The sequence below is a fragment of the Salvelinus namaycush genome, chromosome 16, assembly GCF_016432855.1.
Source record: "Salvelinus namaycush isolate Seneca chromosome 16, SaNama_1.0, whole genome shotgun sequence".
Classification (NCBI taxonomy): domain Eukaryota; kingdom Metazoa; phylum Chordata; class Actinopteri; order Salmoniformes; family Salmonidae; genus Salvelinus; species Salvelinus namaycush.
In genome coordinates this window covers 25599844-25615177 of record NC_052322.1, presented here as the reverse complement: position 1 = coordinate 25615177, position 15334 = coordinate 25599844, and the positions used below count along the sequence as shown (strand labels likewise).

The 15334-nt window shown below is 40.0% G+C and overlaps 1 protein-coding gene across 1 annotated transcript in view; it reads left to right on the top strand.

The window, feature by feature from the left end:
* The window catches only part of ano11 (anoctamin 11), a gene marked incomplete at its 5' end in the record, with an annotated part of 54725 nt that overhangs the window by 26024 nt on the left and 13367 nt on the right, over positions 1-15334 (top strand). The window contains 6 exon segments of the mRNA XM_039011496.1: positions 549-652; positions 737-960; positions 4890-4944; positions 4947-5025; positions 5370-5460; positions 5888-6050. Coding sequence (XP_038867424.1) covers positions 549-652; positions 737-960; positions 4890-4944; positions 4947-5025; positions 5370-5460; positions 5888-6050 — 716 coding nt within the window.

Here is a 15334-nt window from a genome sequence, read left to right as displayed (position 1 = left end):
CTCTCAGCTATAGTGGTGGTGCTGTCGGTGCTGATCAATGCTGTCAGCTATAGTGGTGGTGCTGAACAATGCTCTCAGCTATAGTGGTGGTGCTGTAGGTGCTGAACAATGCTGTCAGCTATAGTGGTGGTGCTGTCAGTGCTGAGCAATGCTGTCAGCTATAGTGGTGGTGCTGAACAATGCTCTCAGCTATAGTGGTGGTGCTAAACAATGCTGTCAGCTATAGTGGTGGTGCTGAACAATGCTCTCAGCTATAGTGGTGGTGCTGAGCAATGCTGTCAGCTATAGTGGTGGTGCTGAACAATGCTCTCAGCTATAGTGGTGGTGCTGATCAATGCTGTCAGCTATAGTGGTGGTGCTGTAGGTGCTGAACAATGTTCTCAGCTATAGTGGTGGTGCTGTAGGTGCTGAACAATGCTCTCAGCTATATTGGTGGTGCTGTCTGCTGTAGGTGCTGAGAAATCCCTCTCAATTTGATTGTTCTTACACCCCTCTTCTCTCATTCTCTACTCTCCTGTCCTCTTCTCTTCCTGTCCTCCTCTCCTCAGTAAGGTGAAGGCATGGCAACAGAAGAGGGCGCTGAATAAAGTGTGCGGAACGCAGGCATCCCAGGAGCCTCGGCGGTGGGAGGAGGACTATCAACTGGTGGAGTGTAAGGGCCTGTCTGAAGAGTACCCCTCATTTCACCCTCCTCGGTAGGGTTGCTAACCTCTGACATTCTCCATCTGTCCCACAGTGCTCCAGTTTGGCTTCATCACCATCTTTGTGACGGCGTTCCTCCTGGCGCCGCTCTTTGCCCTGCTCAACAACTGGGCCGAGATGCGCCTGGACGCCCACAAGTTTGTGTGCGAGTACAGGAGGCCCGTGGCTGAGCGTGCGCAGAACATCGGCGTGTGGTTCAACATCCTGGAGGCCTTGTCGCACCTCTCCGTCATCATCATTATCCGTCATCATCATTCTGTGCGACCCAGACTGAGGGAGAATCACTGTACTGCTAACTGCTGGACCGGTTCCATTTCACGTCGATACAATGTGATCCATGTGCGCTGTTGGCCAGAGAACTGATCTCTCTGCCTGTCTGTCTGCCTTCTCCCCGCCTGCCCTGGTCAGTCTCTCCCATTCTTGTACAGGTGCCCTTGCCACTCTCTCTCTCTCTTGTTTTATTGATCAGCGGTTGGACTATTTGATTAGTGACTTTTAGGGCAATAAACAAACATGATGCTGTTGTTCATTTTGCTGGTGTCTACCCTTGGCTTTTACAATGTTACCGATACTTTTCGAGCCCGTTGCACTGTCAATGAGGAAATATATGATTGTTTCTCCCTCGAGTATTGTGAGAAACCCCACGCTTGCTCCGGAAATGCATGTGAGAACTATGCACATTTCTCCCAAACAATATGGGAGAAATGGACTCTTGCTCTTACATGTCAGGACTGTTCTCTTGGTACTTAACCATGTCTCTGGACTTTACACATCTACTGAAATATGTGGTGTTAAAGACTGGTGACTATGGATTCTCCTTCAAGTGCTGTCTGTCAATCCAAATGTTGTAACCCTCGATCTAGACTTGTCATTATCTTGCTGCTTCTATTGTCTGGAAATGTGCAGTCTAACCCAGGTCCTGACATTCTTACCCCTGCCGAATTAAGTAGTCAGAGTGGCCTGAAGTTTTTGCAAATGAAGTCTTCTGCTGAAGCTTGATTTTTGTGAAAATATGGATAAAAACTGCCAACCCTGATGTATTTATGCTTTCTGAAACCTGGCTTAAAAAATCTATTACAGACAGAAATATTGGCATAAATGGTTACAATGTTTTTCGTACAGATCATACATCTAAGGCTGGTGGTGTTGCTGTATACGCAAAAGACAAGTTCTCGGTGGTCGTTCTGACTTCTGTTACTAAACCTAAGCAATTTGAATATCTGTCTTTGAACCTAAATCTTGGCTCATCTTTAAATATTGTTGTATCTTGTTGTTATAGACTTCCATCTGCTACTGTTGGCTCTCTGGATTGTATTTTCGAATTGTTATCACAGAATGTAAATTCTGAGTTTGTCCTGATGGGTGATCTGAATCAGGACTGGTTAACATCTAGCTCTGATCAACTCAATATTCTATGCAATACCTATAATCTCACTCAGATTGTCAACAGTGTAACGAGGTTGAGTATAAAATATCCTCTGAAATCCTCTTTGATTGCTTTGATCTTAACCAATACTCCTCATCGTTTTAATGCTTCTGGTATTTTTGCAAATTACATAAGTGATCACTCTGCTATTGCATGTGTGAGAGATCGTAAAATTCCTAAAATCTCCACCTGTTATTACGAAAAGAAACTGGAAGCAGTTTGATATTCAAGGTTTTTTACATGCTGTATCTAGCATGGAATGGAATTGATCCCTGGTGTTGAACTAGCCTTTTCTTACTTCCACAACACATTCCAGGATGTATGCAATAGGCCCCTTTTTAAAAAAAATCAGGATTAAGGGCAGAGAGAACCCTTGGTTTACTAAGGAACTTACAAAAATCATAAGGGAACGAAATGCTATGTGGGCTAAAGCAAGAGGGACTGGTTTGGCAAATGATTGGATGGCTTTTAAACGTCTTCGAAATATGGATGTGGCTATGATCCGTAAATTGAAAACAGACCACTATCTGAAATCTACTTCACATAGTTTAAATAATCCATCCAAATTTTGGCAAGTAGTGAAGGGTTTGGAGTGCAAAAAGATACACAGCTTCCCAAACAGTTGTTGGTAGACACACAGATTGTAACTGAGAGAACCTCCATTCTGAATGCCCTGAATCAGCCTTTTTTAGATGCAGGCACTTTATTTGAAAAGGCCAAAGGTATAATTGAGCCCCCTATGAATTTACCTGACACCCCTGTGCACTCCTTCACCAGGTTCTCATTTTCATCCTTTTCTGTTTCAGAAGTGTGTAAAGCCCTGAAAGAAATTGATGGGAAAAATCTGTTTCCTACACCTAGCTGCAGACATCATTGCTCCCCCTTAACATGTATTTTTAACCTCACACTTGATGTTAAGGAAATCCCCAAGTTATGGAAATCTGCTTTTGTACTGCCTCTCCTGAAAGGTGGAGATCCTTCGCTACTTGACAACTATCGACCCATATCAAAATTATCTGTACTGTCAAAGGTACTGGAGTCCTTTAGTTAGTAGGCAGCTAAAGGCCTACTTCCAAGACAACAACATCTTAAATGGAATGCAATCAGGTTTTAGGTCTGGCCACAACACTGTTTCAGCAACATTGAAGGTTTTAAATGACATCCACTGTGCTCTTGATAAGAAGTTACATTGTGTGTGTGTCTTTATTGATTTGTCGAAGGCTTTTGACACCGTGGACCATGCTGTGTTAGTGCAAAGGTTAAAATGTTGTGGAATTACTGGTCATGCTCTAGATTGGTTTATAAATTACCTATCAAATTGTACACAATGTGTAATGGCGGATGGTTGTAAATCTGAGTCCATAGAGGTGTGCTCAGGTGTTCCGCAAGGTTCTATTTTGGGCCCACTGCTGTTCATTTTGTATATCAACAACATTGGGGATCTTATTGAAACAGCGAATGTTAATTTTTATGCAGATGATACTGTTCTTTATTCAAGTGGTAGTAGTTTATCTTTATCTTTTGAAAATGCCCAAAGATCATTTAACATCATACAACAGAATCTGTATGATTTAAAGCTGGTTCTAAATTCAGGTAAAACAAAATGCATGGTATTTTCAAATGCCAAGCATGTTACTAATCATGTCATTGCTACATTGGCTGGACATACTATAGAGCAAGTTAAAGTGTACAAATATTTAGGTGTGTGGGTTGATGATAAGCTAAGCTGAGCTTCACTGTGCATGTAGAGAACGGAAGCTCAAGCTGAAAATAGGTTTGTATTACCGGCATAAGGCTTGTTTTTCTTTTGAGGCCAGGAAGGAACTGGTATGATGTACATTACTGGCGGTTTTAGATTTTATATATATATATATTTATGCCTCAACCACTACCCTGAGATCACTTGATTCAGTGTATCATGCAGCCCTCAGGTTCATTACAAATCAAAAACGTCTAACACATCATTGTGATCTCTACAGCGCTGTTGGCTGGTCGTCATTGACCTTGCGTAGGCTTAAACACTGGTATACACTGATTTATAAGGCCATATTGGGTAAAATGCCATTTTATCTCTGTTCTTTTTTAGTCAGGTCGGTAAATAAATATTGATTACGGTCCCATTCTGATTTGCTTCTAACAGTACCAAAAATTAGAACAGGTCATGGTAGAAATAGTTTTAGTTACTTAGCTCCGTGGTCCTGGAATTCTCTCCTGAACATTTAAAAATGTGATGATCTAGTATCATTGGTGGAGTTTAAACACTTGATCGATGTATATATCATAGAAGAGTGTAATTGTTTTTAGGCCAGCTGTTTTTAGTAAAGACTTTTGTGTTTTTAACGTAAAATGTTTTTGTTGTACTGTATGTGTGTTTATAGTTTTGTTTGCTGTTGTTTTAGTGTATGTAAGTTGTTTTGTCTGAAACGTTGTTCCCCCTGCTGCTATTGGACCAGGTCTCTCTTGGAAAAGAGATGTTATCTCAGTGAGAAAAACCTGTATAAATAAAGGTCAAATTTAAAAAATCAATGTGAGTCGCGTAGTGATGACCTCATCACCAGTGTTCTGTATTTCTTTCAATTCCAAAATTGGTCTGGAAATATTTGGTCTGAAAACATCTTGATAAAGTTACATTTTGTAATGTCCTTTTAAGCAGTATATTGAAAGGATTATAATATTATTATGTCGTGTTTTTATCATTTCTGTTCATTTTAATTTACTGTACCATCTAAAATGATTTTGTATGTCAATCTACCCCTTTCAGGCTTTCTTGATTGCCTTCACACCAGGTTTCTTACCACGACTGCTTTACCAGTACAAGATGACAACAATCTGAACGGATATGTTAATTTCACTCTGGCCTATGCTCCGCCCAGCTACACCAGCCATCCCATGTGCAGGTAATAGTGATCATAAATACACACTGGAACACACTATAGTAGATATAGTATAGCTGTTGTATATACTTTAAGGCATAGTTCCTTGAAATGTTTAGATATGTGATTCCGTAGCTTGACAGCGGTCTATGGAAAATGAGTGACTGCAATCCACACTTTAGTTTTGTTAGACTAGCCACTGCCAACAAATGCTTATATTAGGATATTTATACCAAACCCCCATGCAAGTCAAACTCCCTTGTTTAGCATGTTTTACATTTCATCTCAAGTCTTTCCAGTAGAGGGCAGAATTGGTGATGTTGACAATCCTGACCTGTTGTTGACAACCATGAATGTGTTGCCTGTAGATATAAAGCCTTTAGGGACAGCAATGGAAATTACACTCTGGTTTACTGGGAACTCCTGGCTGTAAGGTTAGGCTTCATCATCGCTTTCGAGGTATGCAAGGAACTGACTGTCTGTCTCTCTGTCATTGTTTGCTTTCTACTTGCTCCTCTATTTAACCTGTGCCTTTTGCATTCTCTCCTAATACTGTGCCCTGTCCGTCTTTCTATTCATTACTTGTTCTGTCCTACCCCCTTATCTACTACCTGTGTATGTTATTTTGTACCTGTGATCATTTGAAGCTTGCTAATCTTTGCCTATCAGGCTTTCACATGGTATTTTACTATTTTATATTTTATCACCTTTACTCTATTGATACTACTCTCCTCAGAATCCCTCTTCTTCCGCTGAGGTTTCTGTCTAATTTCACACTGTCTTCTTTTCCATCCCTCTGTCTCACTATCTATCTCTATCTATTTATCCTTCTTTACCTTCCTGTCACCCCCAATGTATGCTCTTTTCCCTCCATCCCTCTCTCCAGCTTGTAGTGTTTTTCTTCCTGCAAGCGATAGACTGGATGGTGCCGGATGTCCCTGAGTCTCTGGAGCTGAAGATGAAGAGAGAGCGCTACTTGGCTAAGCAGGCCCTGGCTGACAATCAGGAGGCCCTGTTGGTGAGTCAGCGTGCCCCGGCCTCCAGCCCAGGTCAGTGGAACATGGCGATGCTCACACACCCTCACCACACACCCACTGCTTTCCTGCAAAGAATCATTGTGGTGGTCAGGTTGTTATTGCAAAAGAAAATGTGTTGTCATGACTTACCTGGTTAAATAACGTTGTGCCTAAGAACAGCCCTAGCCATGGTATATTGGCCATATACCACACCCCATCGTGACCTATTATAGTAGTATAACACCCTTTTCCTCCTTCGGTTCAGTTTTATCCCTGTTATATTATATTAGTGGTTACTTATTAGCTAGGGCTCCTGTTCATTTGAAACTACACACACATAAAGTGAGTCATTAAGGATTTATGGCCATATGGATCTGGTCAAAATAGTGCACAATATATGGAATAGGGTGCCATTTGGGTTACAGTCAGTATCTCATTGGATCCAGTGTACATTTCCTGGACTATTAAGGGCGGTGAAACCAGAGAGAGACATGAATTGATTGATTCTAAAGCTGCTGTATAAGTAGTGCAAGCAGTGGTGTTAATAAGTTACGTATTACATTATTACAGAAACCGATTTGATCTTCATAAATGAATTCCAGACTTTATATCCTTTTATAGACTTTATACCCCCCCCCCCCCCACACATACACGCACACAAACACAAAAACCCATGAGCCTTAACTCTAACATTGTACTGCTCAAGTCAGCAGCAGCTAGCCTGTTTGCTCTGTGATTCATACTCAGTAAAAACACATGCACAATGTTTAAAGACTGGGCTCACTACAACGGTCATAATATGGCGATAGAAATGCTAAAGTGTTCAAAGCCAGACCCATATAACCTTAACCTAAGTTATTGCATCCATAAGACTTTTCCCATGGCATGTGTAGCCTCTCTCTCTCTCTTCGCATCCCATCAGCACAAGACTGGTGTTTGCTTGCCCATTGTTTCTCGTTGTGGTCCTTTAAATTGTGTGGTGGTGGGTGTGCATCCCTGTGTTCTGACCATGCCATTGTGGGAGTTTTGTTTCTTGTCGTGAACGTCCTGGATGGGGTGAGTAGAAATTCTAACTAATGCAGTCTGTTAAGCTTCTAAGTAATATATATATATATATATACAGTACCAGTCAAAAGTTTGAACACACCGACTCATTCCAGGGTTTTTCTTTATTTTTACTATTTTCTACATTGTAGAATAATAGTGAAGACATCAAAACTATGAAATAACACATATGGAATCATGTAGTAACCAAAAAAGTGTTAAACAAATTAAAATATATTTTATATTTGAGATTCTTCAAAGTAGCCACCCTTTGCCTTGATGACAGCTTTGCACACTCTTGGCATTCTCTCAACTAGCTTCATGGGGTAGTCACCTGGAATGCATTTCAATTAACAGGTGTGTCTTATTAAAAGTTCATTTGTGGAATTTCTTTCCTTCTTAATGGCTTTGAGCCAATCAGTTGTGTTGTGACAAGGTAGGGGTGGTATACAGAAGACAGCCCTATTTGGTAAAAGACCAAGTTCATATTATGGAAAGAACAGCTCAAATAAGCAAAGAGAAACGACTGTCCAAACGGGACGTTTGCGTCCCACCGGCCAATAGCCAGGGAAAATACAGCGCGCCATATTCAAATAACATGATATAAAAATCAAACTTTCATTAAATCACACATGTAAGATACCAAATTAAAGCTACACTCGTTGTGAATCCAGCCAACATGTCAGATTTCAAAAAGGCTTTTCGGCGAAAGCATAAGATGCTATTATCTGATGACAGCACAACAGTAAACAAACAGAGTAGCATATTTCAACACTGCAAGCACGACACAAAACGCAGAAATAAAATATAAATCATGCCTTACCTTATTCTTTTGTTGGCACTCCAATATGTCCCATAAACATCACAAATGGTCCTTTTGTTCGATTAATTCCGTCGATATATATCCAAAATGTCAATTTATTTGGACCGTTTCATCCAGAAAAACACAGCTTCCAACTATAGCCACTTCTCTACAAAATATATAAAAAGTTACATGTAAACTTTACCAAAACATGTCAAACTAATTTTGTAATACAACGTTAGGTATTTTTAAACGTTAATAATCGATCAATTTGAAGACGGGATGATCTGTGTCCAATACAAAAGAAAACAAACTGACGCAACTTTTTTCGTAACGTGGCTCTCTCCAAAAATTTACTTCATGTGACCCTCATTTACGATAGCCCTACTTCTTCAGTACACAAAGGAATAACCTCAACCAATTTCCAAGGACTGGTGACATCCAGTGGAAGCGGTAGGAACTGCAAGCAAGTCCATTAGAAATCTGGTGTCTCTAAAAAACCTCATTGAAAAGACAGTGACATCAAAAAAATACAAATTCTGAATGGTTTGTCCTCAGGGTTTTGCCTGCTACATAAGTTCTGTTATTCTCACAGATATGATTCAAACAAAACAGTTTTAGAAACTTCAGAGTGTTTTCTATCCAAATCTACTAATAATATGCATATCTTATATTCTGGGGATGAGTAGCAGGCAGTTGAATTTTTGCATGCTATTTTTCCGAAAGTGAAAATGCTGGCCCCTGCCCACAAGAAGTTAACAAGAATCTCTTAAAAAATAATCTCTTTGTTTAACACTTTTTTGGTTACTACATGATTCCATATGTGTTATTTCATAGTTTTGATGTCTTCACTATTATTCTACAATGTAGAAAATAGTACAAATAAAGAAAAACCCTTGAATGAGTAGGTGTGTACAAACTTTTGACTGGTACTGTATATATAATATTTTAAAATTAAGTTAATCAATCCATTAAAGACGTCTCGTAAAACGAGTTTAATGCTGTAACTCAGTAACATAACATGATAGAGCAAGCACCTAAGTGTCTACCGTCTGTCTGTTTGGGTCTACCGTCTGTCTGCTTTTGTGTGCTACGATTTTTCTAACCAAAGCTGTACATGTTTTCTCTCCCCGTCCAAACTGTACTGTATGTCTCAAAGCAAGCGACGCGTACTTTGGCAACATGAGTTAGGACTGCAGTGCATAACTTATTTTCCAAGAGAAGCGGAACGGACGGGGAGGAGAGGTAGAGTGAGATAAAAGAGACTCTTTTGCATTTCAGGTCCCATCAATGAATTTGTTTCCCTGTTGGCACTCTGTCTATCCACTATGGTCAGTGTTTAGGTTTGTTTACAGCAGGGGTGGCCAAACGTATCTGCAAAGGACCGATGTGGTTGCAGGTGTTTGTTCCAGCCAAGTGGTAACACACCTGGTTCAAATGATCAATTTATCATAGTCTTTCATTAAGACTTTTATTAGTTGAATTAGCTGTGTTACTGCTAGGCACCTACACCGGCCTTTTGCGGGTAATATTGTGGTTTGCACCTGGTTTACAATATGTGAGAGTTGGTTTGTATTGTTACGTTTTTGTTGCTTTTCTATGAGCTGATGACTTGATTTCTGTCCTTCAACTATGATGATTTGTGATGTTCTCACTTTGTTAAATGGATGAGCTTGTTATAATGTATATACACATAGGTATACTTACATATTTACATATGTGAAACTGGTCCTGCTTTTCTACACTATCACTCTATATTTGTAATGAGATAGACCTGGAACATATTGGGAATCTTGTTGCTTATCTTGTTTGTACTGTACTATACGATTTGAAGTCTTTCTACAAGTGTAACACGTTTTGCGCAAGCTGTTTTGCATTTCAAATTTTGGAAAATAACTCTGGTTGGATGAATAAGATACAGTACCAATAAGGTGTCAATCTGAAATAAATTCAAGTTCAAGATACCAGAGAACTTTGTTGTTATCTTACCGAAAAATCTGCTCCCCTTTCCTCCCCACGCCCTCAGAAACGTGAACTCCCCTCAGAAAAGGAGAACTCCAGCCAGATGAAATCCCTCTGATTTATTAGGAGTCAGATAGAGACAGGTGTTCTGTTAATTAATTCTCTCCCCTCTTTTCCCTCTGCTCCTACCCACCCTTCTGAAATATTCCTGTGGCCTTCGGCGACTTCTTTCCTCCTTTCTCTTGCTCTCTCACCCCTATTCTCTTTCTCTCTCTTTCTCTACCGCTGTAGCGTTCATCTTTTGCTTGCTATGCTTGCTGTGAGTGTGTTCCTCTGCCATTCAGCCTGCAGGAAGTGTGCGTTAGTACATGTCAGTTAGTGGAGTAAGGTATGCAACGTGGTCACAGTCTTCCACAGAGACTGTGCATTCCAGATGGCACCCTATTCCCTATATAGTGCTCTCCTTTTTATAGGGTTCTGTAGGCAAAAGGTGCTATTTGGGACATGGACATTGTACTAATGGTTCTCCCATTATACCTCAACATCACACTTAGAGTAACTGTCATTTGAAAATCTCACTTTAAAAAGTACATATTCTGTTAACCTCTCTGGGATCGTTCGGGACGCTAGCATCCCACCTCGCCAACAGCCAGTGAAATTGCAGGGCGCCAAATTCAGAACAACAGAAATCTCATAATTAAAATTCCTCAAACATACAAGTATTTCACACCATTTTAAAGATACACTTCTCGTTAATCCAACCACACTGTCCGATTTCAAAAAGGCTTTTCAGCAAAAGCAGAACATATCATTATGTTAGGTCAGCAACTAGTCACAGAAAGCATTCAGCCATTTTCCAACCAAAGAGAGGTGTCACAAATAGCAGAAATATAGATAAAATTAATCACTAACCTTTGACGATCTTCATCAGATGACACTCCCAGGACTCAATGTTACACAATACATGTATGTTTTGTTCAATCAAGTTCATATTTATATCCAAAAACCTCAGTTTACATTGGCGCCATGTGCAGAAATGCCTCCAAAACATCCGGAGAAATTGCAGAGCCACATCAAATAACAGAAATACTCATCATAAACTTTGATGAAAGATACATGTTTTACATAGAATTAAAGATAAACTTGTTCTTAATGCAACCGCTGTGTCAGATTTCAAAAAAGCTTTACGGCAAAAGCACAATATTCAATAATCTGAGAACAGCGTTCAGCCACAAAAGCAAGCCATACAGTTATCCGCCAAATTGTGGAGTCAACAACAGTCAGAAATAGCATTATAAATCTTCACTTACCTTTGCTGATCTTCGTCGGAATGCACTCCCAGGACTCCCACTTCCACAAGAAATGTTTGTTTTGTTCGATTACGTCCATATTTATGTCCAAATACCTCCGTTTTGTTCGCACGTTTAGTTCACTATTCCAAAGGCACAATGCGCGAGTGCAAAATCCAGACGAAAAGTCAAAAGAGTTCCATTACAGTTTGTAGAAACATGTCAAACGATGTTTACAATCAATCCTTAGGGTCTTTTTATAATAAATCTTCAATAATATTCCAACCGGACAATAGCGTATTCATTACAGAGGAAAAAGAAGGAACGGCACGCCCGCGTAACCGCGCAGTAAACAACTCATTGGCCTCAGCCTAGTCCACTTGTTGAAACAGCTCTTATTCGACCCCCTTCCACAATAGAAGCCTCAAACAACTTTCTAAAGACTGTTGCTATCTGCTGGAAGCCTTGGGAAGTGCAATCTGGCCCCATAGACACAGCATATTGGATAGGCAATCACTTAAATGAAACTACAAACCTCAGATTTCCCACTTCCTGGTTGGATTTGTCTCAGGTTTTCGCCTGCCATATGAGTTCTGTTATACTCACAGACATTATTTTAACAGTTTTGGAAACTTTAGAGTGTTTTCTATCCAAATCTACTACTTATATGCATATCATAGCTTCTGGGCCTGGGTAACAAGCAGTTTACTCTGGGCACATTATTCATCCAAGCTACTCAATACTGCCCCCCTTTCCCAAAGAAGTTAACTCATACCCACATAATGTTGTTGACTCATCCTATACTCATATTTGTGGCCAAAGCAAACTTCCATCTCAAACTGCTGGCCAATCAGCTGTCTACTTGCATGAATATTTTTAATGACCTGTATACATCCACACCATTTAAACACAGAAAAGCTGCTTCTTAAACTTCTTAATTAACATACTTAATAAACCTATTTGGAAGGAAAACTATTTCACTCATTTTGTAATTAATTACAGGTCATATTTCATAGAAATCTGGAAACACTGGACATTTACTTAAATAGAGTGGGGAAGCACTGAAAGGCAGGGAGCGAGAAAACCCATAACACCACCCATTGTAACCTACTGAAAAGTGTCAACTTGTCATCAGGGTTGGGTAGGTTACTTTCTAAATGTAATCCGTTACATTTACTAGTTACCTATCCAAAATTGTAATCAGTAACGTAACTTTTGGATTACCCAAACTCAGTAACGTAATCTGATTACATTCAGTTACTTTTAGATTACTTTCCCCTTAAGAGGCATTAAAAGAAGACAAACATGTATGTTACCAATTGAACCACATCTATTGCAGGATAAATCAATGTTAACGTTTACATAGCTGGCCATATATTGATGTTACATTTTACTTTATGGGTTGGTTATGTAGGCTTCTTTTAACCCATCGCTTTCTACTACTTATAATAATATGATTAAATGGTATCTTTACATTAAAAACCAAAGTCTATGAGAATTCTGGTCACGGGCCTCCCGAGTGGCGCAGGGGTCTAAGGCACTGCATCGCAGTGCTAGCTGTGCCACTAGAGATCCTGGGTCGAGTCCAGGCTGTGTGGGACACCTATGGGGCGGTACACAATTGGCCCAGCGTCGTCCAGATTAGGGGAGGGTTTGGCCGCTCTAGCGACTCCTGTGGCGGGCCGGACGCATATACACTGACATGGTCGCCAGGTGTACCTTATTTCCTCCGACACATTGGCGTGGCTGGCTTCCGGGTTAAGCGGGCATTGTGTCAAGAAGCAGTGCGGCTTGGTTGGGTTGTGTTTCGGAGGACGCACGGCTCTCGACCTTCGCCTCTCCCGAGTCCGTACGGGAGTTGCAGCGATGGAACAAGACTGTAACTACCAATTGGATACCACGGAATTGTTGATAAATACCAACAACAAAAACAAAAAATAGAATTCCAGTCATTCCAATAAATGTTATACCCCTTGGTCTTCAAGAACAGGACTTGGAAATATGGAAGTATAGATTAGCCAAATTGTTTACCTGAGCATCACCCCAAAACTAAGGACTTAGTATGCCAGCCCTACTCTGTTGTCATGTAGGACTGATTGGGCTCATTGATTCGAGTTGCGTTCATGGAATGGTATGCTTTGAGCACTACTGAAAAGTGCTATTTACATGTGAAAAATGAATGCCATATGCTGCATTTGCTATAACTTTTTGTTGGTGACACTTTGATTATCTTGATAATATGCAGCTGTTTAAAGGGCAAATCCACAGATGAAACAATAACAAAATGGTCGCCCGCCTCTTTTGGTAAAAAGCTGAGGAATGGGCCTGGAGAAATGTAAGCACTCTCGGATTAATGGACAGAGCTATGGATGCAAGGATTGACCATTGATATAATTTTTTTTTAACCATGTTATGAGGCTATACAGTGTTTGTTCACATTTACAAAGTTTACAAATATTGGAGAAAAACAAGTTTATATTTTGGGTTCTCATGGAGTGTGACAGTTGAACTAAGCTCATGAGGCATTTATAAATTATATTCTTGAAAAATCTCAAATATGAAATATATTTTTATTTGTTTAACACTTTTTTGGTTACTACATGATTCAATATGTGTTATGTCATAGTTTGATATCTTCCCTATTATTCTCAAATGTGGAAAATAGTAAAAATGAAGAAAAACCCTGGAATGAGTAGGTGTGTCAACTTTTGACTGTGTGTGTGTGTGTATATATATATATATATAAGTACAAAAATTGTTTTAGCAACTACAGATTGCCCCTTTAAGTCTATCAAAAGTGTATGAGTTTGAACATGTGTCCATTAGGGCTATGGATTAAAAAATGTTATCTGCATGAATTAGATTGAGCAATAAAAGCCCCACTTTTATTCCATAGGCTGGGATCCGCACTGTGCAGCTGTGCAAGAGCCATTTTTCACTGGTTTCAAAAACAATGATTGACAGGCAGCTTAAACTTCTTGAATTTAACCATTATTGGGTTCAAATACACATGTAGATTTGTGAACAGCCGTCCACAACAACCACAATCTGTAAGTCACAAATAGCTAAATGAGAGAGCAGCAGTGTGATTCACATCAATGCACTATGTAGATATCAATAATAGGTGACATCCATATCACCGTAGACTAAACCACTGCTGTGATCCTTACCTCCAAGCGTTTATTCAAATTGGATAATCTTTGGATGCCAACAGCAGTCGCAGCATTGGAAGACATAGCTTGGACTGTAGCCTACAAAAGCCTATTCCTGCTCTTTTCCCGCAATCCATCAAACACATTTGGTGTGTCATCATAGTGGTCTCTGACTTGTGGTCAGACTCACTCAGGTGGAACGAATTTAAACTTGCTCCTTTTTTCAATGCTGATTTGAATGTCTTTGAGAAAACAACAGACGTTTCAAAGATTTTTTTTGCAAACCTCCTTTCTGAATTTAAAGTAATCCTCGAAGTTTTTCAAAAGTATCTGTATCTGATTACAATATTTTTGCTGGTATCATAACGGATTACAATTACCGTTTTTTTGTAATCCCTTACATGTAACGGATTACATGTAATCCAATACTCCCCAACCCTGCTTGTCATGTAACCACAAACAAGTTGCCATTGTAAGATGGAATGTACAATATTGTGTAGAGTTTTTATGATAGCACATAAACTGGCAACTGAGTTTTTTTGATAGATTTCATGATGAAAGAACAACTTTAGAATTTTTTATTGGTAAAATCTGGAAAACTGTTCAAATGAGAACAATTAGACTTTCTCTCACCACTGCTTAGTAGAGGGTTGACCGAGGTAACCATTTTTTATGTTTAATTAGGGAGTTATAATGCTTGGGAGAGGGAGAAGCCAAGTAGTTCAAGCATGCCTTTGCAAATACTTTCTTTCTCCAAACTGATACTAGCTACTTACTTAATTGCATGGGAGCACACGCATACACACACACACACACACACACACACACACTCACACACACACACACACACACACACACACACACACACACACACACACACACACACACACACACACACACACACACACACACACACACACACACACACACACACACACACACACACACACACACACACACACACACACGGCCTGAGCACACACACAGACAGACACACGCCTGAGCGCACACACTGTCTACTTCCCACCCCTTTTCCCCTCCCACTTGCCTTCTATCCACTTTCAGTGC